We start from the raw sequence: 27,888 nt of genomic DNA on the forward strand, positions 1-27,888 counted from the left end.
CTGTTATATGACAAAGAAAGGAAATCACTGTAATACCTTGGTTGAAGCAGCCCACTAACAGGTCCCGCAAGCTTTTTAGAAAGTGACAACACTATGTAAAACCTGGCATTCTGTATTCTAATAATGCTGGCTGATGTGATTTAGAAGAGGCTGGCAATTTGTGCAAAAAGAAGGGCTGAAGTCGCTTTTTTATATCGAGATTTTTTTTTTTACTGTACAGTATCCAGCAGCCCCCCAATATACATGTTGCTGACATAATGAAGATCCTTTTATTTTTAATGTCAAATGTAAATTCAGAAATGAAATTGCCACTTTTTTCCCCAAACACTTATCGAATTATTATTTGTGACATAGGCAAATTTACATTCATAAAAAAGAAATCACAGTACAATTAACGTAACAAACATTTCACTTCATATACATTGTTATATATCATATAACCTAAGCAACATTACATAAATTATTCAATTCCTGCCTTTTTTTAAACAAGAAACATCTTTATTAAACCATCACTTACTACATAGGCAAATCATACTTTATACAAATGAAAACAAACTACAGTGACACAATCCTAGTTCCAAGCATTTCACATCACAAACCATATGGACACACTCCCAGTTGCAAACATTACAAATCACTTATAATCTACCCTATCTATTTCAGTCAAACATTACATAGCTCATTTAAGCCGTGCCGCCTTTTAAATCTCATTGCTCCCTTGTGTGTACTGTTCCCACAATTCCCATTTTTTCCTGTGTGGTTTGCTACTACCCTTTTCTAAAGATCTCAATTCCAGTTTTTTTATTTCTGTTACTATACTTACTACTTCCAGTATAGTTGGTTTAGATTTTGATTTCCATTTGCTAGTAATTACTTTTTTGGCAGCCACCATTATTAAACATAGCAAGGCCTTACCATACCTAGGCAATTCTGATTCTGTATCACAGCTCAAAAAAATCATCTCCCTTGTCAGACCAATCTGCCCAGCCATAGCATCTCAGACAGAATCCTTAATGTCCACCAATTCACCGTACTCCCAGAAAATATGTCCCCAATTACCTCTTTCATCCCCCTCACACCTCCAACATTTGCTGTCTGCTTGAGGAAAAATTCTCTAGAGTCTACTTGGGGTATAGAAATATGGAGTCTATATCATAAGCACGAACGTTTACTTACCCGAATACCTAAACACCGACACATTCAGCGAATTGAAAATACACCAAATGCCCTAAACCACGAAATTCAAAAACTCGAACAGTCATAGTTGGCCAACCCCACCGCCCACTACATACTACCTACACAAACTAAATAAACCACATACATAAACTAACCAAAACCATACTTCTAACCCTAAACTAAATCCTACTTCTAACCCTACACTAAATCTTGCATATACCACCATGTATGCACTTAACCCACACCCTAACCCTAAGGTCCGTAACTATCGCACACTTACCTTAAAAAGCCATACCCAAACAAACTAAATAATCCACACACATACACTTAACAAAACCCTACTTCTAACCCTACACTAAATCTAACATACATTACCATCTATGCACTTACCTTAACCTGCACCCTAACCCTAAGGTCCGTAACTATCACACACTTACCTTACGGAGCTATACCGCAGAAGGGCCAACCATGACGATTTGACGTTTCCAATTTCGTGCTTCTGGACGATCAATGTTTTCACGGTTCGATGAAGACATGTCGGCGTTTAGGTATTCGGGTAAGTAAACGTTCGTTGTTTTAATATAGACCCGAAATATCTATGCAAACATTTCCAGGCAAAAATTCTAAGTCTTCTAGACTTTGTTGCATATTTGGGAGACATACATATATCATGAACTTGCCACTTTTCAGTAGTATAGCAGTTGATCCTAACTATAGCTGGATGAAGTTCAGTACTCAGAACCACACACATCTAATAATGCATGAGCACGAACGCTGGTCTTGCTAGAAGACCTAACTAGCAAGAAATCATAGTTGCACCTACAAAAAATAAAAAAGATTTCTTCCTTACAGCCCATGACCTTAATCAACAACATGAAGGAGGGTTAAAATTCTCCAACAAATAGTTGAACAGAAAATCTATAGTTTAGGCCATGGGTCATTGCCTTTATCTGCAGACCATAACACTTGATTCTAATAAGAAGGGCAGTATATCCATTTGCACCATAAGTCAAAATCACAAAAAACACTAATACTGTTTATCGAACGAAAAGTTAATCGAATGGCTATTCAACGAACACTAAGCCTTGACTGTCCCTTTTATTGAACTGTCAAATCATCACAAAGACATTTAAACTAATAGTTAGCAAACAGGGAAGCACTACACTGCATAACAAACTAAACAAAACCTTTTATAAATTTTCCCTCTTCCTCACTGTAGTGCGATCTCGGAGTTGGTATACACAGTTAGGCGGGGATGTTGGAGGCACAGTGCCCACCTTGCTGTAACCCACAAAGGTGGAGGCTATACCCCACACCCCAAGACTGAAGCTGTGTAGACAGGTACTGAATCTTATTCATCATCAAGGCATCTGCTGATGGACTCTGGTGCCATATAATGAACAAAGAAAATGAGATGGGCTCTGCTTCTGCTGCCAAGAAAGGCAGAACAGAAATTTGGGAAATAGAAGCTCTAGAACACAATACAGTTCATTACTAATACCAAAAAAGGTTTATCCTGTACAGGTATTTAATTTGGGGAAACGCACAAGAAAGCCTTGCCTCAATACAAGTGAAAAGTGACATGGTCATTTTCAGTCAGTAGAAATGTTGACTGCCATGGGGGTAAAAGAATACAGGAAATTAAGACAGATTATAAAGAAGGCAGAAAATAAAAAAATAAATATTTTGTCCCAGAAAATGAATCACATATTTTGAAAAATAGCCTTCATAACTTAAGGCTTTCAAGTACAATATACTAAAACAATAACTACACATCAGTTGCCAGTTAGAAAGCAAATCTGACAGCATTAAGTACCAGACGTTTGCTGACTTTCTACCAGACAGAAGAACAGCACATTTGTCTGTCTTTTTCCATGCCTTACAGTGAAGCAAAAAATTTGTCTGTACCTAGAAAGAAATAAAACTGACAGAAACAAACAAATATGATTACAAGAAAGAGAACTTGTTCAAATATATATCTGTATCATAAATAACATTCAAATAAATCTTAAAACCTTAGTACAGAGAAAATAAGATCTCACCTTTCCTGCCTGCAGATCTCGCATGTAGTATCGCAGCAGCTCAGACAACTTCAAATCTTCATCAGAAGCAACTCTACCATCTATTTTCTAATCACAAAATGAAAGGAAAATGAATGTCAGTACTGAAAACAACTGTTAATTGAAATTAGAGAAGTAGCAGTAATGCAAACACATACACACACTTGCTATTTCAGTGTATGGAATAAATATCTCACCCTGAGCTTTTCGAACAGTTCAGAAAGCTTCAACAGGTATCTAAACAGAAAAAAATATGGTTCGTTAATTAAAAAAAAACAATGAACAGCTGCCTTCCAAAGCAAAGGCTAATCTCACTATTCATATATTCAAACATCAACAGCACACAAACTGTGCATACTGAAGAATTTTGGTAGGAGTCCAGTTTGACACCAGTGAACACTCTGATTTGGTATAGCACTTCCTGGTGATATCCAAACATAACTGAAATGAGAATAGTTTTTTTTTTTTTGCATTACTTCTGGGCTGATTTTTGGTGGGCATATCTCTCTCCAAGCATTTACTGACATGATGGTAAAAGGCTTCCAAGAACAATTCTGCACAGGCAGCTGTATTCTCAGGTTTGAGGGGGTTTGACATTTTGACAAGTTATAACTTAACAGTGGGACATTTGCCTTAGAACTGCTTCCAAATGTTATGTGGTTAGCTGGGATTACAGAGAATTAATTTTTATTATGAGAGAGCCAGGTCTGTAGTCTGACCTTACTAGAAAGGACACTACACTGGGGGGGTACAGCATTCTCTCATGCTTGTGAACACCAAATCAAGTATGTGTGCACCCCCCAGTGGACATTTGGACCATCTAAGCCAATATGTTTCTGTTTACAACTTCTTGGAATCTCTGGGCCTGTAAGTTTGGGATCATGTGAGTATACCAGTTTATAGTGGGGTAGTTGAAGTTGCCTGTGAATATGGTATCAGGTTGAATGTGACGGCCTCCAGTAAGTCCAAGTATGAGTTATGGGTTTCTTGAGTTAGAGGGTAACCTATAGCTAGCAAGGATATGCTATGGGACTTTGCCTGTGGAAATATGGACATGGATAAGCTCAGGCACATTGTCATCTAGCTAGTCTTGAGGAGAGTTTGTTACTGATATAGTCTGAGACACCACCATCTTTGGTCCCTGCCTGTGCAGCAGCTGGCCTAAATGTGTGGAAGGCATTGCAGTTCTGCATTGCCAGGGTTCTCTCCACAGCTTTAAACCAAGTCTCAGTAACTGAACAGACCTCCACATTCTCCATGGTGAGGAGAGCCTGGAGGGAGTGGAGTTTCTTGTTTAGGCTCTTGGCATTGAGTAGTAACACCCTTCGATTCTCTTGGGTTGGATTTGCCATGTCAGAAGGTTTACCAGTTTGACATTACCCAAAAAAGGTACTATGGGGAGGACATTTTAGCCAAGATTCAAAATCAGAAAGAGGACAAGTGCAGACCATCCTTGGCAAAGCAACATGGAGTGTTGACCATATCTCCCATGCATACAAATACTGTAATCCCCTTGGAATGACACCGAAGCCTAAACAAAGAAAAAAAGATATGTACTCACCATAACTTTCCATCTGTGTTGTTCATTTTTATTCTTAAGCAGTTGGTTTTGGATCCAACCCACAGACCCGACTCGGCAGTTATTTTCAGCTCATGCCCACTAACAAACTCTCGAGCTCCTCCCTTACCCATAATGCTCTACCCCCCAACATACCTCAGATCTTGCTTGTTGATTTATAACATCAAGAGAAACATTAACATCTTGGCAACAGAAATCCATACCTATGGCTCAACATAAGGAACAGTAGTTCCTTTACAATGTCTTGCTCTTCCAGAAGTCATTAGTTCAAAGGCAGGGCACTGGTGGGAGGGGAGTTGAAGATTGAAAATGGACAGCACAGATGGAATGTTATGGTGAGTACATAACTTTTATCTGATGTTGTCAATTATCATACATTTCTCAATAACTGAGACAGTCTCCAGCTACCTGGAATCCCAAGAGAACTCTAAGGAAGGATATTCCTCAGCACATTTGAGCCGAAGGCTGCTCTTCCCCTTGAAACCAGATCCAATTTGTAATGAGTAATAAAGGTATGAGGATTAGCCCAAGTCACAGCCAAACATACATCATCCATGGAAGCCCTAGATAAAAATACTGATGACCTGGCCATGGACCTGGTTGAATGGGCTCTCAAAGGTTTTGGTAAGGGAAAGGCCCAATTTGTTATAGACAAAGGATATACGATTGGTTAGCAATCTGGATAAGGTTACCTTTGTGACTGGCTTTTCTAAATTGAAATCCACAAAGTAGACAAACTGATCTGTTTTCCTGAATGTTTTTGTTCTATGCAAGTAAAAATGTAATAGTCTATGAACATCCAATAAATGCATCATATATTCACCTTTGTTTGTAAAATATTGAAAGAAAACTGGCAAATTAATAGACTGGTTGATGTTTAATTCTGATACCATCTTAGGAAGGAAGGATTGGTCAGTAAAGTCACCCTATCCTTATGAAATACTAAGTAAAGAGGTTTAGAGGACAGTGCTTGAAGTTCTGACAGTCTTCATGCAGAGGTGATTGGCTACCAAAAATAGTTTTCCTGGTCAAAAATTTTAACTTGCATTTAGCTGCTGGTTTGAAAGTTGAATGAATTAAGGTCTGGTACTACCAAATTTAAATCCCATGGTGGAGTGGGATCATTATAAGGGGGTCTCAGAAGTAGGGCACCTCTCAAAAAGGCCTTACAAAGTTTACATGAAGGAGGAGTTTTCAATTCCAATGTGAAAATTAGAAATGGCATCTAGTTGTACCCTAACAGTTGAGGAGCTGGCTCCTTCATTGAAAATTGTTGCTAAAAGTTCATGGGTACTACGCACTTGTGCTGAAAATGGATCAATATGCTTCTGCTGCACCAAAACAAATCTCTTCCATTTACTTCTGTAAAGTTTCCTTGTGGAAGCTTTGTGGGAAGACAAAAGTATACGGACGAACAGGGGAAGAGAGCGTATGCTGTCTGGCTATCACTGGAAGTGGAGAAACCATGTGGTCAGTTTTAGGTTTGAGATAGCAGGGTGAATCATTCCTATTAGGTGAGACATAAGGTCTGGAATTGGATCCAGAATCGAAGGAGGGTAAACTAGATGAAGCCAAAGAAAGGAAAACCAAATTTGAAGGCCAGTAAGTGGCAATGAGGATGAGTTTGCTCTTCAACCGATATGCTTTCTGTAAAAATTTGGGGATAAGCACAGAGGAAACTGGGGGGGGGGGGCAATCATGTAGGGAAGTGTCTCTCGGTGACTTCCCCAGTTGGGGATTAGGGCAAAGAACCTGCTGCACTTGTTTAGTAGAGATTGCAGCATGGTTGGCAAAAAAATCATTTCCGCCACTTCCTTGTTGAGACCACTAGTGAGGTAGTAGAATGGACCTGCTTAACTTGTCCACCATCATGTTGGATTTTCCCAGGATGTGTATTGCTATCAGAAAATGTCTAAGATATTGCCCATTGCCAAACTCTGACAGCTTCTCCTCAAAAGGGGTAAGATCTGCTTCCTCCTTGCATGTTGAGGCACCAAACCACAGACATTGTCTGTCTAAATCGCAATTATCCTGAAATGGAGAGTGCCTTGGAAAGCCTGCAATGCTAAGAGCACTGCTCTCATTTCCAGGACATTAATATGCATATTGGACACTTTGGGGGACCATGTGCTTTGGACTGTTTTTCCCAGGAAGTGCCTCACCCACCCAATCTGGGATGTATCTGTGGTCAGTATGGCCTTGGGTTAAGGAAGAATGAAGCGGCAGAATTGTAGAACTGGATCTGTGTGGATCCATCACCAAACATATCTTTGCATGCGTGGGTAATTCTTATCTGAGTGGACATATGCTGGTGAAGAATGGACCACTGAACTGCTAACATTCATTGAAGAATCCTTACATGAAATCTTGCTAGGGGAAATAGGACTATTACCATAGACATTGATCCCAAGGCTTTTAAAATCAATTTGGCTGAAATTGTGGAATTTTGAATTATCTTTCTGACCCGGAAATCAGATAGTTTGTACTTGTGGAATAGGAAGAGACTTTCGTAGATACAGTATTGAAAATTCCTCCTATGAATTCCAATGTATGAGACAGTTCTGACTGAGATTTGTTGCAGAAGCAGAAAACACTCTTCACTACCTCAAAAATGGAATGTCCCAGGCAGGAGGAAGTTGACAAAGCAGAGAAGGCAACTTCTGCCCCATTGGCTCCTCCTGCCCTGAAGGCAGTCCACCAGAGACAGAGGTTTGAGCAGAGCTATCCAATGCTGAAGCTCCAAGAGGCAGAGGTGGCTTGATAACTAGTGAATCAACTCTAACACCTCAGATCCAGTGGGGATGTTTTGGCTCCAAGAGTCGTCTTGCTCCAATGCACTCAGAGCCAGTGCACTAAAAGAATGCCTTGGAGCCAAACATACTATGATCTTCTGATCTGACCTGTCCCAGAAAACCTGGATCCAAGTGCTCCAAAATCACAAGTCAGATAGAAGGTGCCATGATTGTTGGTGTACAACTGTAGAGGGCTTCCTGACCCAAAGGGGTAGGAGCCACTAGACCTCTCATCTGAATCTGCACAGATAGAAACTTCCTCATCATTCTATCCACATCAGCTTTGGTCAGACGTCTGGAGGAACGAGACAATGAGGCCACAGAAGGAGACCTGGAATACAGCAGAGACTCTAAATATGGAGACTGGACCTGTGAGGGTACCGATCAATGGAGGGAGAATATCTGTCCTAGGTAAAAGCTTCAGATCTGATGATCATGGATCAAGGACGCCAATTTCATGTCCAACACTGGCTTTGGTGAAAGAGCAGTCTTCAGATCTGACTTTTTATGTTTCTTCCTTGGAGGCTTCAACAATGGATACCAGGAAGGGGTGGAGGAGCCTGACAGACCCAAAGGATTTCTGGACTGTTCCTTAGACATATATTTGGGGGGGCTTGAGCCCCAGATAAAGCCCATGAGAAGGTTGAAGGAAGAAAGCCTTTTAAAACTCAGCTTGTTCTTATGGTCCGCAATAGCCCAAGGATTAAAAGATTTCTATGCATAACAATCTTTTTGAAGATGATCAGGGCCTAGACAATAAACACAAGCTGTGAGCATCAGAGAGCGGTAACTTATGATCGCATTTCTGGCACTTTTTAAAACCTGATGTTTTTTCTGGCATTTTTATGGGCAGGAGAAAAAGAAAAACTTTTTTGTTTTGTACCTAGAAAAGGAAAAAAAATGAGATACCAACAATGGTATTGAAGACTACATTAGTGTAAAAGGGGATAGCTAGAAAAAAAAATTACCAACAATGGTAAAAAAATTACACTAAAGTCTATTAAGAGAGGAAATACACAAACTACCAAAGTAATTAGATTGTGAAATATTAATATAAAGACTTCTCTAATTTTGAACTCTAAGCTCGAGTGCTTACAATGACCAAGTCTGAATGCGAAAGCAGCAAACGAGATCTGAGGTATGTTAGGGGATAGAACATTATGGGTAAAGGAGCATTTTGAGAGTTTGTTAGTGGTCACAAGCTGAAAATAACAGCCAAGTCAGATGCAAGGGTTTGGATCCAAAACCAGTTGTCGAGGAATTAATGAAAATTGACAACATGTGATGCATCAGTAAACATCAGATGCATCTTTACTGATGCATCACTTATGACATCGGCAATCATACATTTATATAAATGAAAGCAAACCATATTGACATTTTCCGTTGCAAACACTACGTCACTTATAATCTTTTGTACAGTCATTGTCAGTCTAACATTACATAGCTCATTCAATTCCTGCCTTCACTAAAACTTTCCTCCTCCAAACCATTCAAAACCATATTCTGAATGTACTGATTCCACAATTCCCATTTTTTCTACGTAATTTGCTTCTACCATTTTCTAAAGATCCCACTTCCAGTTCTTTTATCTCTGTCGATATATTAACTACTTCTAATACAGCTGATTTAGACTGATTTCCATTTTCTAGTAACTGCTTTTTTGGCAGCCAACAGAATTAAACTCAGCAAGGCCTTACTATGTCTAAGCAATTCAATTTCTGTATCACAGTTCAAAAAGTAGTGACACCAATTTGCTAACCCAGTATTTCTGACAGAGTAGTCTGCAGGGAATTTTTAAAATCTGTCAATTCATTACACTCCCAATGATGTATTCCCTCCTCCCATTTTCTTCCCCATCACAATTCCAACTTTTGCAGTCTACCAGAGGAAAAATTCTTTTGGAGTCTACTTGGGGTATAAAAATATCTATGCAAACGCTTCCAAGTAAAGATTATAGATCTTCTAGACTTTGTTGCAAATGTGGGAGCCATACATATATCTATATATATATATATCTCTCTCTCTATATATATATATATATATATATATATATATATATATCTCTCTCTCTCTCTCTATATATATATATATATATATATATAGATATATATATATATACACACATATATGTATGTATCTGTATATATATATATATATATATATATATATATTTATATATATATATATATATATACATACACACACATATATATACATATACATATGACATTGTGATCTGTAGTTAGAGCAGGGAACAGGTGGAGACGACCCTGGAGAGGTGGAGATGTGCTCTAGAAGGTCAGCAGGACTAAGACAGAATATATGTGTGTGAATGAGAGGGAGGATAGAGGAATGGTGAGGATGCAAGGAGTAGAGGTGGGGAAGGTGGATAAGTTTAAATGCTTGGGATCAACAGTTCAGAGTAATGGTGAGTGTGGAAGAGAGGCGAAGAAGAGAGTACAGGCAGGATGGAGTGGGTGGAGAAGAGTGTCAGGAGTGATTTGTGACAGACGAGTACCAGTAAGAGTGAAAGGGAAGATCTACAAGATGGTAGTGAGACCAGCTATGTTATATGGGTTGGAGACAGTGGCATTGACAAAAAGGCAGGAGTCAGAGCTTGACATGGCAGAGTTGAAGATGTGTGACTAGGATGGACAGGGTTAGGAATACGTATATTAGAGGATCAGCCCAGGTTGAAAGGTTTGGAGACAAAGCCAGAGAGGCAAGATTATGCTGGTTTGGACATGTGCTGAGGAGGGATGCAGAGTATATTGGGAAAAAGATGCTAAGGATGAAGCTTGCTAGGTAACAGGAAAAGAGAAAGGCCTAAGATAAGGTTTATGGATGTGGTGAGAGAGGACATGCAGGTGGTTGGTGTGACAAAGCAAGATGCAGAGGACAGGAAGAAATGGAAACAGTTGATCCGCTGTGGTGACCCCTATTTGCTTACTAACGTCCTCGGATTCCAATATTTATTATGCAATATTTATATGTGCTACTAATTATAATTTTTTAACAGCAGTTTCAGTTCTAGAGTCTACAAAAAACTTCAGTAGTGGTCTTTCACTTAGGATCCCACTACTTCTGTCTCTGCTTTCCTTATCAAGGATTGATATCGGAGTATAGGCAATCTGTAGCTTGCAGTCCAAATGAACTCTTGGCTTCTGTTATTCTCTTAAGGAAATCCAAAATGCCAGTGTCTCCTTATTTCTGGAGCTTGTCCCATTTCACCATCATACCTTTCCACTTTGAATTATAGCCTTCTGCTGGTGCTATATATAGGAGTCTTAAGTGTGTAGTACTGAAATACCCCTTCATATCAGGTAATCCCAAACTACCTTGTTTTACTGGAAGGATCAACTTAGCCAGCTTAACTCTTGTTTTCCTCCCCTCCCAGATAAAATCCTTCAACTCTTATCAATTGCTATCCACAACTTCTCCTCTGTTAGATAAAAATATCCCTCACCTGCAAGACTAAACATTTTCAGTGTTTGTAATAGAGCATCCAATTTCTTAGTTTTCCTATTAGATTTTGTTTAGTCTCTTCCCACATATCCTTTGATGCCATAACAGAATCCTTAAGTATTTCATTATATCATGTCCACAAATGTGTACTGCTGAACAAATTTTTGTGAGGGTAGATAAAAAAAAAAAAGTACAGTTGTATACACTTACCATAAATGTAGATGTTAGAGTGTATTCACTGTTGCAGTCATTACATTTGGGGTAATCTGCTGGCAGGTTGCCCTCAGTCAGCCTGATTAACAAAGTCTTGGGTCCTGCATCAGTTGCTGTCCCTTCTTCCATGACGTCAGGTCATCACGGGTATAAAACATGCAGCCAACGCCATTTTCATCAGTTTTCCTTGCTCCAGATGTCAGGTGCCCCTCAAACAGGGAGCAAAACAAAATGTGTGTGTGTATATATATATGTGTGTATATATATATATATATATATATATATATATACACACATATATATATATATATATATATATATACACACACATATATATATATATATATATATATATATATATATATATATATATATATAGATACATATATAGATATAGATATATATATATATATATATATATATATATATATATATATATATATATACATACACACACACACACACACACATACACATGTCATTTAGAGCACAAACAATACACCTCCAAATAAAAGCAAATACAACAAAAAGGCTTTTGAGCATAGTAACAGAAAGAAGAGAAAAATAGGGGGCTGGCGAGTGGGTAACCAGGACTGCAACAGTGAATACACTTGAACATCTACATTTATGGAAAGTGTACACAACTGTACTATGTTGTTCGTGTTTCACTGTTGCAGTCATTACATTTGGGTAAAATCCCAAAGCTATGGTTGGAAGGATGGAATTATACAGCATTAGGAGCAGCTATAAGGCCCTGTAGGACAGCAGTGGCAAAGCCTGCTCTGGATTTAGAGAACAGAGGTAAATGGTAATGCTTGGTGAACGTATGAACTGTGCTCCAGGTAGCAGCTTCTAGAATGTCTCTGGTAGGAACCCCTCTGAGAAAGGCTGCAGAAGTAGATGCAGCCCTGGTGGAATGGGATCTGATCCCCTTGGGGACAGGTTTACCATGATGCATGTAGCAGAAACGAATACAATGGCTTATCCATTTTGAAACTGTCTGCTTTGAGATAGCCTTTCCCTCTGCCCCTGCAGTGAATGTCACCAGTAGTTGAACAGGACAAAATCTCTAAGAAAATCTGAGCAAGTAGAATCTTAGTTGTCTGTGTACATCCAATGAATGCAGAATCCGCTCCCCCTTGTTCAGTGGATTTCGGAAAAAGTTGGCAGATGAATGGTCTGATTAAGAACAACACTGGATACCACTTAAGGCATAAAAGGATGGCTTGGTCCTGAGCGCTACCTTGTCTGGGTAGAAAATAATAAAAGGCTCCACTGCCATGAGAGTCTGTAGTTCTGAGATCCTTCTAGCTGAAGTGACTACTAAAAGAAAAGCTGTCTTCCAAGAGAGAAATTTTATATCCGCAGTAGCAGTTGGCTCAAAAGGAGGCAGGGTGAGTTTTTCCAACACAAAATTGAGGTCCCATGCAGGAGTTGGTGCTCTCCTGGGAGGTCTTAAAGTTTTGGCCCCTCTGAGATACTGCTTTAGCAGGGGATGAGAAAAGACGGGAGGCTCTGTGTTGTAATGAGCTGAAATGGCAGAGGCGTGGATTTTTATGGAAGAGAAGGATGGGCCCTTGTGAAGCATCTCAGTTAAATATTGCAGAATCTGAGGAATATTGGTCATTTCTGTCCTTGTGCCTGATTCCAGGCACAGAATCTTTTCCATTTATCAGCATAAGATTTGCTAGTGCTAGGCCTTCTAGCCTCCAAAATGACATCTATCATAGGTTTGCTGAGAGATGTAACTGGTAAAATTAGTTGTTTAGCTGTGCTGCAAGATTCAGAGTTTGGAACTGAGTGTGTAGAATTTGAAAGTTCTGCTGAGACAGTAGATAAGGTGTCTAAAGGCAGGTACCACGGAGGAAGGTTGACATTGTGTAGGAGCAGGTACCAGTGTTGGCGAGGCCAGTCTGGAGCAATCAGAATAATTTTTGGTTTTTCCTGTTTGACTTTTATTAATATCTTGGAGAGCAAAGACAGAGGGGGAAAAGCATAGACTGATAAGTTTTTCCAGCTGAAGGATAGAGCATCCACTTTCCAAGCTTTTTTGTGATGGATTCTAGGGCAGAATTTGTCCAACTGATAGTTTTGGGGTGAGGCAAAAAAATCTATGTCTGGGCTCCCCCATTTGTGCGTCAACATGCTGAAGATTTGTGGATCCAGTTTCCATTTGTGTGGGTCCATAAGATTTCTGCTTAGTTTGTCTGCTGGAGTAGTTTGTTTTCCTGGCAGGAACTGAGCTTGTAGATGTATTTGGTAAGTCAAGGCTGTGTTCCACAAGGTCATGGTTAGTCTGCAAAGGGGGAAGGAATGGGTACCCCCCTGCTTGTTTATGTACCACATGACTGTAGTGTTGTCCGTCTATCAGTAGTTGTCCAAGATGAAGAAAGTCCTTGAAAGCTGTCAGAGCATTCTGTACAGCTAGCATCTCTTTCTGGTTGATATACAGGTGCATTTGATTTGGGCTCCATTCGCCTTGAATGCATCTCCCTGCCAGATGTGCCCCCCAAGCATAGTCTGATGCGTCCATAGTCAGGGTTTGGGTGGCAGGGGGTGGAATGAATGACAGTCCCTTGTTTTGGTCACAGGCCTCTGCCCAAAGGAACTCTTGCTGCAGGCAAGGAATGATAGGAATCATTGTTTCCAGGCTGCGACAATGTTGACTCCATAAGCTTTTTAGGCACCATTGAAGTTTCCTCATATGCAGTCTTGCATATGGAATTAGAAGAATGCAGGAAGCCATGAACCCCAAGGCCTGCAGAATTTGCCTTGCAGATAACTGGCCACTTGTTTGAAGTAAGTCATCAATTGGATTTGTCTGGCATGAGGTAAGCCATCTGGGGCAGTTGTATTCAAGCTTGCACCCAGGAATGTAATTTTTTGAGAGGGTAACAGTTGATTTCTTTTCATTTATGGAGTACCCTAGGCAAGTTAGGAGCCTTTTTACAAATGCCAGATGCTGTAGAAGAGTGTCCTTATTTTCTGCCTGAATTAGACAATCATCCAGATAAGGATAAATTTTAATGTTTCTTTGTCTGCAAAATGAAATTACTGGTGCCAGGCACTTTGTGAAGAACCTAGGTGCAGTAGATAAGCCAAAGGGCAGTGCAGAGAACTGGTAATGCAAATAGCCTGCTTTGAAGCGGAGATATCTTCTGCAAGATTCCCTGATTGGGATATGCAAGTAAGCCTCTTATGTCTAGAGTTACCAGCCAGGCATCCTTGCCTAGCATAGGCAGTAACTGTTGCAGAGTCAGCATCTTGAATTTTGGAATGTCCAGGAAAGTATTTAGAATGGATAAGTCCAGAATTGGATGCCATGATTTGTCTTTTTTGGGTACCAGGAAAAGTCTTGAATAAAAACCTTGTCCTTTTTCCTTTAGTACTGGTTGAATAGCCCCCATATCCATGAGGGACATAACTTGTTTCTGGGCCTCTGCCCACTGATTTTGAGGCAGATCTGGCCATCTGTTTGGAAATGGCAACATGTGGAAATGAAATCTGTATCCCTGGGATACTATATTTAAAATCCACTTGTCCTGGGTAATTAGATGCCAATTTTGTGCATGAAGTCCTAGCTTTCCCCCCAAAGGGGCTGCCAAAATATAAGTGCTTGGAAATGACAGGGGAAAGTCATTGAGACTGTTTACCGTAGGGGGGTGGCCTTGCTACTTCCAGATTTGGAGGTGGAGGCACCCCATTGTTTTGTTCTGTAAGTTCCTTGTGACTGAAACCTCGAGCCTTTGGAGTGCCTGGGTTTGGCCTGAGCAGCTCTGGTGGGTACTGGAAAGGACCAATTCTTAGTAGGCCAGTGCCTACTGAACCTGGGTGGCTGCACTTGTAGGAAATCTTTTACAGTTTGCATAGATTTAGCTTTGTCTTCCTTCTTTTTCAAAACTTCTTCTGCCTTATTACCAAATAGACTGTCCTGTTGTAAAGGAGCATCCAACAATTTTGGTTTAACATGATCAGGCAGATTTTGCTCCTTGAGCCAAGCATGTCTTCTATCACAGATCCAGTTACAGCGGCCCTGCAAGAGGCCTCCAAGGAATCAAAACCACATTGCAAAGTATGCTTTCCAACTTGTTCAGCTAAATGCATTAAATCCTGTAACTCTATTTTCCACACAGTCAGAAATCAACATAATTTTCTGTTTAAGTAAGCCCATGACATGCTGCTGATATTTAAGCATATGAAATTGACAGTTTAAAGACCTGATTGCCAGGGTTGCAGACGTGTAAACCTTCTTACCCCATCTATCCAGCGCCCTGGAGTCTCTATCAGAAGGGGTAGGTTTTTTAGCAGTAAAAGCCTTAATACTCTTGGGGACCCTGAGAAATTGTTTCAGGGTCAACAGTAGGGTTTTTAAAAAGAAATTTGTGGGAGTCAGGAACCCTGTAATATTTGCCTGGCTTACTAGGAACTGGAGGCAGGGAATCAGGAGGCATGCTGGATTCTGAAAAAACATCAACAATGTCTAGAATAGGAGGTATAGCCAAAGGCCTAAGCTGAGGAAGAAGGAAATCCCTAAGCCTCTTTTTGGATTCTGAAAAATCCTGACTCTCCCAATGAAAATGTTCCCTTAAGGTATGCAAAGTTTCTCTAAAAGAAAAATTCTCAGGAGGAGAAGCAGAAGGGATGGATTCTTCTGCATCAGAGTCTTCATAAGGTGGAATAGATAATTCCTGATCAGAAGAGGAATCAGAAGAAATGGAAACCTGATCTGAAGATTCATAATCAGTGCCTTGCCTAGGCCTCTTAACAGAAGGGGTTTGGGAACCCCTGATCAAGGTAATTAAATCCTTAGCCATTTTGATAATTAGTTTTTTAAGCATAGGGGCCTGAGCACGTGGCCCATGCACTGGTTTTTTAGACATGGAAGCTGGTTTTGGCCTTGTTTTTGAAGATGGTGTCGGTTTAATATACAAATCTTTAGGCCTGAAAACACCCTCAGAAGCCGGTGCCTGCTCAGTGGCTCCGGACCCATCTAAGGGAGAGACATCCACGGGTTCAATACTTGAAGTGTCTCGCGGCATACCAGACTCTGAATGGGTCTCGGTAGAGGCCTGCGAATCAAAAGTAGCAGGTATCAGGGGCTACGAAAGCGCCTCACTGAGTACCGGCGACTGACTTAGGAAAAGCTTCGTCGTCGGTTTTGGACATAGACGGTCGGTCTGTCTTTTTCTTTGTGTTTTTTGTGAATTCTGGTAGTCAGATTGCTAACCGACGACATTTCTGGATAGTTAAATCCTGAGCCAAATTATTTAGATGCAAAAATATACAGACGCTTAATAGTGCATTGGTTAAATTTAGCACAAAACAGACAGCAAGGCACATTGTGATCAGGGCCTAGGCAAGGAATACAGTACAGATGAAAATCCTTATGAGGTATTTGCTTCCCACAAGTACAATTATTAACTTTTACTGACATCTGAAAGGAGCAAGAAAAAAGTTTCCCCAATGGGGTACTTAGCTTTAGGTTGAAGACTTCGTTTCTGAAACTCAAAAACGAAAATTTCAGGAGTCGGCCAACCGGCACTTACGAACTGCTTCTGCTTTGGGCACCGCGCAGCAAGAAAGACTGATGAAAATGGTGTCGGCTGCATGTTTTATACCCATGATGACCTGACGTCATGGAAGAAGGGACAGCAACCGATGCAGGACCCAAGACTTTGTTAATCAGGCCGACCAAGGGCAACCTGCCAGTATATTACCCCAAATGTAATGACTGCAACAGTGAAACATGATCATCAAAGGCTACCAAACCCTAAAGGCTGCCAGCTCATTACAGTCTGAAAAAATATGTTCCCAGCCGCCTTTCTTGCCCGTCACACCTCCAAACATTTGCTATCCACCTGTGGAAAAATTCTGTGGAGTCTACCTGAGGTATAAATATATCTATGTAAACACTTCCAGACAAAGATCCTAAATCTACTAGACTTTGTTGCATATTTGGGAGATATACATATATCCCTCCATTGTTTCTTTGTGAATTACTTATCCAATCTTTCTTCGCAAGCTCCTCTAATTGATTCTTATAATTATCATGCAGTATTTTAAATGCTTTATTAATTATTCCTTTAACAGCAGCTTCTATTCTAGAGTCTATTAAAAACTGTACCATTGTTGGTCTTTCATTTAGGAACCCTCCATTTCTCTTTGTCTATACTCTGATATCAATCCTTGATAGGGATAGCAATCTCTAACCTGCAGTCCAAATAAATTCTTGGCCCCTTCCCATTCTATTACCTTTCCCTTTCTAGTTATTTGCGCCCAATACCTTGGTTCTGCTGCCAGTTTTCTCCAATTCCAGCCCCCTCTTGCCTATTATCTGTATCCCTAACCACAGTGATTCCTATCGCAGAATCTCTTTTCTCCATTCTCGTGCTGGTTTAGTTCTTAGAATATTCACAGGATAGCGCAGTGGTACAGCTGTAGCATTGTCGCCTCACAGCAAGAGTTTCTCTGGTTCAATTCTGGTTTCTTTTGTGTGGAGTCTGCATGTCCTCCCTGCGTTCATGTGGGTTTCCTCCCACATTCAAAGACATGCATTAGGAGTGCTTCTCCCCGGACCACCGCTGAAAATTGGTTTTGTTCCAAGTCGGACTTTCCTAGTTAACAAATGTTAAATAAAATATTCCCTGCTATTTTAGGAATATAATACTCCATATGATTTTCGTTGCTCTCCTTAAGAGTCTGCATCCAAAATCTCATATCTCCTTATTTCTTGAGCTTCCTCCCTGTATCATCACTCCTTTCCACTTTGAATTATAATTTTCCAATTGTTATGTATAAGAGCCTTAATGGTACTTCTCTAAAATACCCCCTCAAATTGGGTAATCTTAGTCTGCATTGTTCTATTGGACGAATCAGCTTTTAAGGGGTGGGTCACTTGACCCTTGTTGTCTTCCATTCCCATATAAAATCCTTCAACTCTAATTGGTATCCATAGCTTCTCCTCTGGTTGATAAAAATATGCCTGACCTGTGTATAAGACTAAAGGGACTAAACATTTTAAATGCTTGTATTGTGGTAGCCATATCCATATAACAAAGCTTCCAGTTTCTCAATTTGTGTATTATCTTCTGCTTACTCTATTCCCACATATTGTTAGCTGCCACAACAGAGTCATTTCTAATCCATACTCCTAAATACTTCATTTTATCATGTCCCCCATACATATGGATATTGTTGGACCAATTTGTGTGTGGGTACATAATTTATCACTACCTGTTTTAGCTTCATTAATTTTGTATCCTGAGAAGATCTGAAACTATCTTAAAATGTTCAACACTAATGTCCACTTCTGGCTTTGTCAAGTATAAAATAATATCATCTGCAAATAGAGCCAGCTTTTCCAGACTACCATACCAATTATATCCTTGAATTTCTGAGTCCCTTATTTTCTTTGCAATGGTTCTAAATATAATGCAAACAACAAAGGGGAAAGTGGACAACCCTGCCTGGTTCTTCTACTCATGCAGAAGTTATCAGAGAGGACCCCAACCACTTTACTTTTCACCTCTGATCCTTTATATATAATCCTAATCAACCTTATAATTGCATCAGGGAAAGCTAATTTTCCATTGCCTGCTCATGAAGTCCCAGTCTACACTGTCAAATGCTTTCTCTGTATGAAGGCCCACCAATAAATGTGGTATTTTCTTACATTCTGCTTCCCTCTGGATCATCAATGTTCTGTTAATACTGTCAAATGTTTGCCTCCCCTCCACAAGAACCACACTGATCCATATCTTTAAATTTTGGTACAACTTTTGCCATTCTTTTAGCCATTATAGGCAAACACTTTATAATCATGGTTTAGAATTTAAATGGGCCTGTATAAAGCTGGATCTGATGGATCTTTACCCTCTTTAGGTATTACTGGTACCACCGCCTTCTTCTGGGATGCTGGTACTTTTCTTAAAATACTGTTAAACAAAACCTTCCAGATCTTTATCATTTTTTTCCCTCCTGACTTCCAAACTTCTACAGGAATACCATCTACTCCTGGGGACTTTACTGTAGATTTGTTATACATAGGATAGGAAGAGATGAGAGAAAATTGGTTAACTATTAGTAATTGAGCCTTATCTACCTCTAACCTTAGCATAGTAATTCTTCCATAAACATTTCCATTTGTACTTTTTCTTGACTTCCATATTTCTCTGCATTATACAAACTTTAATAAAATTTCCAAAATATTTCTAATACTGCTACAGGATCGCTTACCTTACTTGTTATAGGCTCCCTTAGCTTGGTGACAGCCCTTTCCACTTTCTGTTGCCTGTGTCATTGTGCTAAAAGTTTTTGTACTCTAGAATTATCAAAAGCAGTTGCTTAACAGCAATCTTTCTAAACTCATGCATATTATACAGGTAATCCCTTATTTTCTGTTTAGCATTCTGCAGTTGATCCTTTTCTTGTTCTGAGAGATTTCCCCCTGTTTTGCAATACTTTAACATTTGTCAGTCCCTCTAAATAATTCTTGTCACTTCTTAACCATATCTCCCTTTCCTTTATTTCCACCCTAATTTTATACTCCACTTTCATTTTATCCTGCTCCCTAGATGTATTTTCAGAAGAAAATTCTATCTTCTCTTGCAGCACCTGAATTAATTCCAAAATCCATTCTTTAAATTCCTCTCTTTTCAACCACCCATACTCTGGAATAGATTGCCCATACATGTCAAGAAGAGTGCCTCTTTGGCCCTCTTCAAAAGGAACCTTGACAATTGGATGGGAGAAAGGAAATTCACCCCGGGGATCACATCAGTCGCCCTGTTAGACAGGGGTCCAGGGAAGTAAACAGTGTGGGAAGAAATAGCCAGGGAATTGTTATGGCTAGGGCTTGTATAGGCCCTAGGGCTGATAGCCTAGTACCAACCTATGAACCAATAGCTGGGAAAATGCCAGTGTCTCATTTTTATTTCATTACCTTGTGTTTTTTATCATAGTTATTTTTGGCACATGATCTGAAATAGTTATTGCGTGCGTTTCTAGACCTTCAATTAAATGCACATGTTCCTGTGAGATATAAAGTCTATCTAGCCCAACTCAGTTTTTGTATCTTGGTGAATAATATGCAAATTCACTCCAAACTTCTAGTACTGAGTTCACATCTTCCATGCCAACCATTTTTCATAACTTTCTTCAAAAACCTATCCTCCTTTGTTATATTTTCCCTTCGAGGCCCTCCAGATACATCTTCACTGTGGCAAACCAAATTCCACTCTCCACCTATAAGCGATATTCTTTGCTGAAAGCAGCTTTCCCCAAGAGTTTTCTTAAGCTCTATTCCAGCACTTTTAGGTGGAATTTAAATACATGCCAGTGAAATCCTCCTCCCGAGCCAGTAGCCCCATAGTACTATGCATCTTCCATTATCTTTTTTTTCCTCTTCCCCCATCTTCATTAATTTTGTATCCCAAAGAGACATGAAACTGTCTCAGAATGTTCCACAACACTGAAATGTCTTCTGGTTTTATCAGGTATAAAATATCTGCAAATAAAACCAACTTTTTTTGATTAACATGCCAATTATATTCTTAAAATTCTGCGTCCCTTATTTTCATTGCCAATAGTTCTAAATATAATACAAATAAAGTGGAAAGAGGGCACCTCTGTTTGGTTCCTCTGCTCAAACAGTACTAACCAGAGAGGACATCCCCCCACTTCAATTTTCACCTCTAATCCCTCGTATATATCCTACTTAACAGATTTTTCTAAAATTTCCAAAATATTTCTAATACCTCTACAGGATCTCTAGTTATTTTCCTTGTTAAAGGCTCCCCAAGCTTGGCAACAACCTTTTCTACTTTTCTGAGCAGTTGTGCTAAAAAGTTTTGCGCTCTAGAGTGATCAAAAAACAGTTGCTTAACAGCAAACTTTCTAAACTCATGCATATTATCATGGTAGGTAGTCACTTATTTTCTCTTAAGTACTCTGCAATTGCACCTATTATTTATTTACTTTTTTTAAGATTCCCCCTCTTCTACAGTACTTTAACCTTTCTCAGTTCCTCTAAATAATTATTGTTACTTCTTAACTATGACTCTTTCTTTTAGTTCTACCCTGTTTTTAACTCCACCCTGGGATTCAATAATGCCTATACTATGTGTACACCGTTCTTGAGTTAATAGACAACACAGACATGACTCACACCTTCTTCCTCCTAATTTTAGTTTTCCTACTGATATTCTTGCAGCTTTAAAAACTGACAGGGAATCAAAGGTTACCACAAAGTGTAGACTACATGTATGCGTAGTGTAATCTTTGAGTGAATAGAAAGCATAAAAAATTTGGTAGGAATGTAATACATATTGTGTACATTTAGTGTAGGCTTTATTGAATCGGACCCCATGTTTATTTTATCCCACTCTCTACCTACATTTTCTAAAGGAGTAGGTATCTTCCTTAACTCCTGAATAATTTCCACTAGCTCATCCTTAAATTCCTCTGTTTAACAGATAAGTGGGGAACCTCTAGTGACTCTCATTTTTATAAAAACTTTCTATTAAATGTACAGGTTCCTGTGAAAAAATAATTTTTATCTAGCCTAGTCCAGTTTTTGTACATTGGGGAATATGCAATTTCTTTCCAAGCTCCTACTAATGAACTTACTTCTACACCGAATATCTTCATAAATCTATTCAAAAATGTACCATCTTGTTATACTTTCTTGTCTAGGCACCCCAGATATAGCTTCACTGTTGGAAATCAAATTCCGGTCCCCACTTACAAATAATATTTTTGCTGAAAGCTGATTATTTCTCTCAGAATTTTCTTAAGCTTTACTGAAGCAGTTTTAGGCAGAATATAAATACATGCCAGCATAATCCTCCTCCTTTCCCAGTAGCCCCTTAGTTGCACAGATCTACCATTATTTTTTTCTGTTCTATCACTATTGGAGCTCCTCTAGAACTTAAAGATATAGGTCTCCTTTTCCTTTGTCCCAGATATTCCACTAAATAACCATCCTGAAATCCTCTTTATCAAAGTCACATGCTCAGTTATTTCCAAATGCATCTCCTGTAAGATAACAATTTGCACTCCTTTTTTATATACCTGTCAGACCATTCACTAAAGGTAATCTAGAAAGTGTTGTTGTCATATGAAGTTATTATTCCCACCTGTTATGTACAACAGCTTTTTAAATGTCTAATTTCAGCTTTTGTGTGTTACATGTATACACTAATTTAGCAGACTGATATTTTATATAGTTTGTTGTCATATCCATTTGAACCAATATCACATCTTATAAGACTTTTTCTTTTAATTAAACCCCTAAAACTAAAAACACACCCCTGAACACCTCCAGAACCTATTAACGTAATACAACCACACAAAACTATGTACAGTTTCAAATAATGAAGTTTAACCCTCACAATAGGAGCAGCTGTCCCAGATTTATAACTACAGTCACAAGCTTGAACTGACCTCTAGTGAAGGTTATCCATGTTAAGATGCATAGTGCAGCCTGTGCTTCTAGTTACACTATGTGCTGTGTTTATCTTCTCTTTATTCCCCTCCTACATGTAGAAAACTTAATGCTTTCAGAAAACCTCTTCTAGACATTGAAAGAAAACTATTTTTTGTCTTTATCTGCTTGTGTCCATAGAAACACGAGAACCAGGTACACAGTTGCCTTCGCCTACAAGCTTCTCATATTGCACTGAGAGCATGTATTTGCTAAAGGAAAACTTTACATTACATTCAATGTTTATTTATAGGCTCATAGGAGGTTACTAGGCTATTGGCTCTAGGGCCTTTATAAGCCTAGCCATGTTATACCCTTGTTTCTTTACTGACCATGTTGTATGGTCTATATTTGTAGCTCAAGTCTATAATCAGCACGGACTGCCCTTATCCAAGAGAGACATAGGTGACACTCCTGAGGTAAATTTATGGTCCCCCATCCAGCTGTCCAAGTTGTGCTTAAATAATGTCATTGAGGAGCTCTGTTTTGTGTCAAATTGGGAGTTTGTTCCAGAGGAGTAGCAATCTCTGGGAGACCTATCCATCTTTCCAGCATGTACTGTTAAAGTCACAGGCTAGGTTAAGGTCCCTAGATGGAGTGAATCATGTCCCATTTGACTTGTGGATGTGCAGCATTTCCATTAGGATAGGGTCAGAGACTGCTCTGTAGGCCAGGCATAAGTTGCCTCTCAGCAGCCTGTAATATACAGAGTACAGTGACAGGGCCTTTAGTCTGTCCATGTAGGCCATGTGTTGAAGGCGCTGAATTTTCTTGGTGAGAAACCTCTGAGGTCTCTCCAGCTGTTACAGGTGTCTGGTGAGGTACATACAGAAGAGACAGTTGTACTCTATTAGTGGCCTGATGAGAGAGGAGTACAAGGAAGTTATAACATCCTTAGCTCTGGATACATTGCCCTTACTTATGAGATGTGCAACATAGGCCTTCCTTACCACTGTGGACACATGGTGATCAAAGTTAAGGTTGCCATCAACCTGTGTTCCCAAATCTCTCACCACAGGGTTTGAACTAAGGGAGGTACTGTTAATATTGTAATTTGCAGGGACTTCTTTGCCAAAAGGGATGATAATACATTTTTTGCATTTAGTTTAAGTCCATGTCTTTGGCACCAATCATTTGTGTAAGCCCTTTTTGTAGTATGTCAACATCGAGGAACTCCATGATTGTACCCAGTTAGTAGTCATCAGCAAACCTGTTAAGCCACAGGCAATCCATTTTCACCTGGCGCTCTGAGAAATAGATTCCAAACAGTAGGGGGCACAGCACAGACCCTTGTGGTACACCATTGGTAACTAGTCTGCTGATAGAGGTGGAATGCCCAACTTTGACTGTATATGTCTTGGCGGTGAGCCGGTTGGATACCAATCTAGTGACATATGGGTCAATTTCCCAGCTAGGTGAGTTTCTCTATGATGCCAGAGTAGGGGATTGTGTCAAAAGCCTTGGCTAAGTCAAGACAGGCTGTATGTACCGTTATACCTTCATCCAGGGCTTTGATGACATTCTTGAAGTCCACCAAGATTAATAAACATGATCTGCCCTTAAAGCCTAATTGTGTTGGGTCAAGAGTTTGAAAGTCACCTATGTCTTTGCTGATCAAGGTCCTTGATAATTCTCTCCATGGCCTTGCAGATAAGGCTGGTTAGGCTTATGGGTCTATAGTTCCCAGGGTCGGTTGATGGACCCCCTTTGTGCAAGGGAATTACTGTTGCTGTTTTCCACTCTGCTGGGACAAAACCAGTACTTATACTGTGGTTTAAGAGAGTGCCAAGTGGTTCCACTATGTCCTGTTTTAGACTATTTAGTAGGCAACCTGGGATGTTACATGGTCCTACAGAGGCTGTGGTTTTGGGCATGGAAAGTGTGGTTATGACCTGCCCTTTGGATATACTATGTAGAAGACTGGTGACAAGTACGCTTTGCAGTACGTCTTGTGGGGACAGTGGGGTGAAGTTTGCACCAGATCTGTCTGCTAGCAAGTTGGCGATGTTCTCAGGGTCAGTATGAGTGGTGCCATTCACTACTAGTTCAGCACAAAGCTGGGCCTCCCCTTTTAGTTTTCTGACATAGTTAAAGAATGCCTTGTGATTATCCTTAGTTAGGGATGCTAGTTTAGCTTTGTAACTGACTTTAGAGGACTTTAAAAGATATCTAATTTGCTTGTTCAAGTTGTGGAGGTGTCCTTCCTCTGCTAAGTCACTTTCCTCTTGTTCTTAGACATTAGTTTCTTCCTCTTGTTGTATAACTTATTTATGCTTGATGTCCACCAGGGTGACTTGTTTTTTGTGAGGACCTTATTTTGATCTGCTCAGGTATAGCAGAGTCTATACATTTGTATAGGTATTTATACAAGGCATTTGTGTACGCCACTCTACAGGAGTCAGTGTTGACAGTGGTAGCAGGGGGTTTGAAACTATATAATCACTTAGGAGGCTATAGTTTACTCTGGAGAATTTTTTCATCCTGTTTGCTTTTAAGGGGTGGGTCAGGTACAGTGTCGGCTGGTGGCTTCAAATCAAAGGGGGGGCTCCAGGAGACAGCTGAATGGGTGGGATCAATGGGAATGGGTGTGGCCAACTAGAAAGGGGAGGAGCTATGCTCAAAACCACAAAAACTAACTAATTAAATACACTGCCCTAGGTGCCAAACCATCATTATGAGAGTCCAATCAAGACAAAACGAAGTGTAGAAGAAAAAAAATATTTCAATGCATTGGCTGCATGACAGCTTACTTAATATCTAGATGGAAACAAAAACGTTGTGAGGCATGAAAAAATAAATGACTTTTTAAATACATTACTGGAATGCCAGTCCGAATCAAGTAAAAGAAAAACAAGCAGCACTCAACTCAAAGCACTTCTCCTTGCACTGCAGTTGTAATTATAATTTATATTCAGCTTTATTAAAGTACCAAGTTACATGCTGAAAGTAGAAATCTCTGATACCCCCACTTGTAAAAATGTTTCTTATCTAAAAAAGACCTGCGGCCTGACAACAGCTATCTACTTGTTTCATGGGGAAAACATGATCAAAGTAAAAAATGAAAAGTAAACAAGAAACAAGCTCAACATACATTGCTTAAAGGATTACTGCACAGGTTATGGACCACACACGATAGATTGGCATTCTGTTTAGTTTGCAGGCAAAGCCTAAAAGGATGACTGCAAGTATCCAACAAATGTAATGAGCTTCTTAAAATAATGTAATCCTGTCCTTTATTACAAATACTGTCATATGCATTTCAATACCCAAGGCTTATATGTTATCTAGTTATGTAAATATTCTCTGCATGGCAACAACAGAAATGCTTTCAATGTTGGCAATTCTTTAACAGTATGCTTATTAAAGCTTACTTGCATCTTACAATCTCAGACAAGCTTAGCTGGTTGTCATTAAAGCATTGCTACATAAACACAGAGCAACGGGCACTTTCTGAATAATAAGCATAAATCAACAGTATAAAAATATAACAGAAACCATAACAGTCTGCAAAATCAAGGACAGATGAAAAGCCACTGTAGTACTTGTGTCTACCTTGGATGGGGGAATACTCTTAACATTTACACTGCATAACTGCTCCTTGCCTTGCTTGGACACATCCAGAGTCACTACATGAGGGAGTGGGGTGCAACAAGTATGTCATAATTTGAAATGTCTCTGGCTGACTGTGATGGTCCTGACACATTTATCATACCTCTCAACCTCAGAGCAAGAAATCTGGACAAAGCTATACACAGAAGTGGGACAAAGGCCCAAAAATTAGGACAAATTTTAAATATTGCTCTTATAAACTTAGAAAGATAATAGAATAGTAGGTCTTGCATTAGTATGAATTTTCTGAAGGGTATGAAATCTGAAACTGAAATGTCTGCCATTATTTTCAACTTCAGTCTTTAACAATTTGCCACTGATTTGCCAAAAAAAACACAATTTTATGAAAAACGGACCAAAAATGTGATGCAAAAATATAAAATAGCTACACAATACAGCTGGGAACCTGTCAAAGAAAGAACACCTTTTTAACATTAGTACTGCTAACTTGAGCAGCTGACAAAATAAAAGAATCTACATGCATTTCTGAAATAAAAGTAATCTATAACTGATTATTAGTTATTTATTAATTGTAAACCCTCCATGATTTCTTCCAAAATTGCCATTTTGCAGAGGGATTATTAGGGGAACAGCAACATTTTGAGCCAAAATCGGGGACAGTTAAGAGGTTTGGATATGCCTAATTCTATAAAGCACTTTATCTGCACGTACCTCTCAACCTCTTAATGCAGGAAATCTGGACAAGGCCAAATATATTGGGGGAACAAACAGTACTAAAAATTGCTCTTGTATGAACTGAAACAGTTGATATAATAACAGGTCTTGAGAAAATCAGTGTCTGTCATTATTTAGTGACTTAATTCCTAAATGATTTGTCAGAAAAACACAAATTTTATGAGGAACAAACCAAAAAGAAGCAAAAATCTATTCATTCTGCAAAAATCTGGACAGTTGAGAGGTATAGTTCAGTCGGGGCTGTCTGTGTTTGCCACCCTTCCCCCCTCACAAAATCATGGTGGAATGGAGCCCCCCCTCCCACAGCCATTCCAATGAACCATTACTTGGCTATTTCACCCCATTTACCATAAACACTAATGTGCATACTGCTTTACTTCTGCGATGATTTGGACTTTATTTGAAAGTTTTATTTTGCATTTTACAGTGCAAAACACTAACAGATATCTGCTAAACAAAGCAATGCAGTCTCACAATGAAAACAGACTTAGCATTAAAACTTCTCTGCCCTTGAAACTCACATTCATTGAAACAGGATTGAAACCCACATTCAAAGAAAATACATTTTGCCAGTGGCAGATAAAGATTAACTTTGGGTTTGGGCTGTTTTAAAATCACAGGCCCCTTGCACATGAAACATACACATGCTCTTTCATACACCTTCCTGATTGTTGTTGTCTTTCGGCTTTTCCCGGTTAGGGGTCACCACAGCTGAACTCTGGTCCGCTAATGATTGGCAGTAGATTTTTTTTTTACGAACGTCGAGGTGTCAGCTCGACGTTCAACCTTCCTGATTGTATTAAATTATATTCC

The 27,888-nt window shown here is 39.4% G+C and overlaps 1 protein-coding gene across 1 annotated transcript in view; it reads right to left on the reverse strand.

Annotated features, from left to right (window-relative positions):
- Positions 1–27,888, reverse strand: part of SNX5 (sorting nexin 5) — a 1,365,310-nt gene that overhangs the window by 326,337 nt on the left and 1,011,085 nt on the right. The window contains 2 exon segments of the mRNA XM_044056982.1: positions 3,219–3,305; positions 3,434–3,473. Of these exon segments, the coding sequence (XP_043912917.1) occupies positions 3,219–3,305; positions 3,434–3,473 (127 nt within the window).

This window comes from Protopterus annectens, chromosome 1.part2 (assembly GCF_019279795.1).
Source record: "Protopterus annectens isolate FY-2018-M chromosome 1.part2, PAN1.0, whole genome shotgun sequence".
In the NCBI taxonomy this organism is placed as follows: domain Eukaryota; kingdom Metazoa; phylum Chordata; order Ceratodontiformes; family Protopteridae; genus Protopterus; species Protopterus annectens.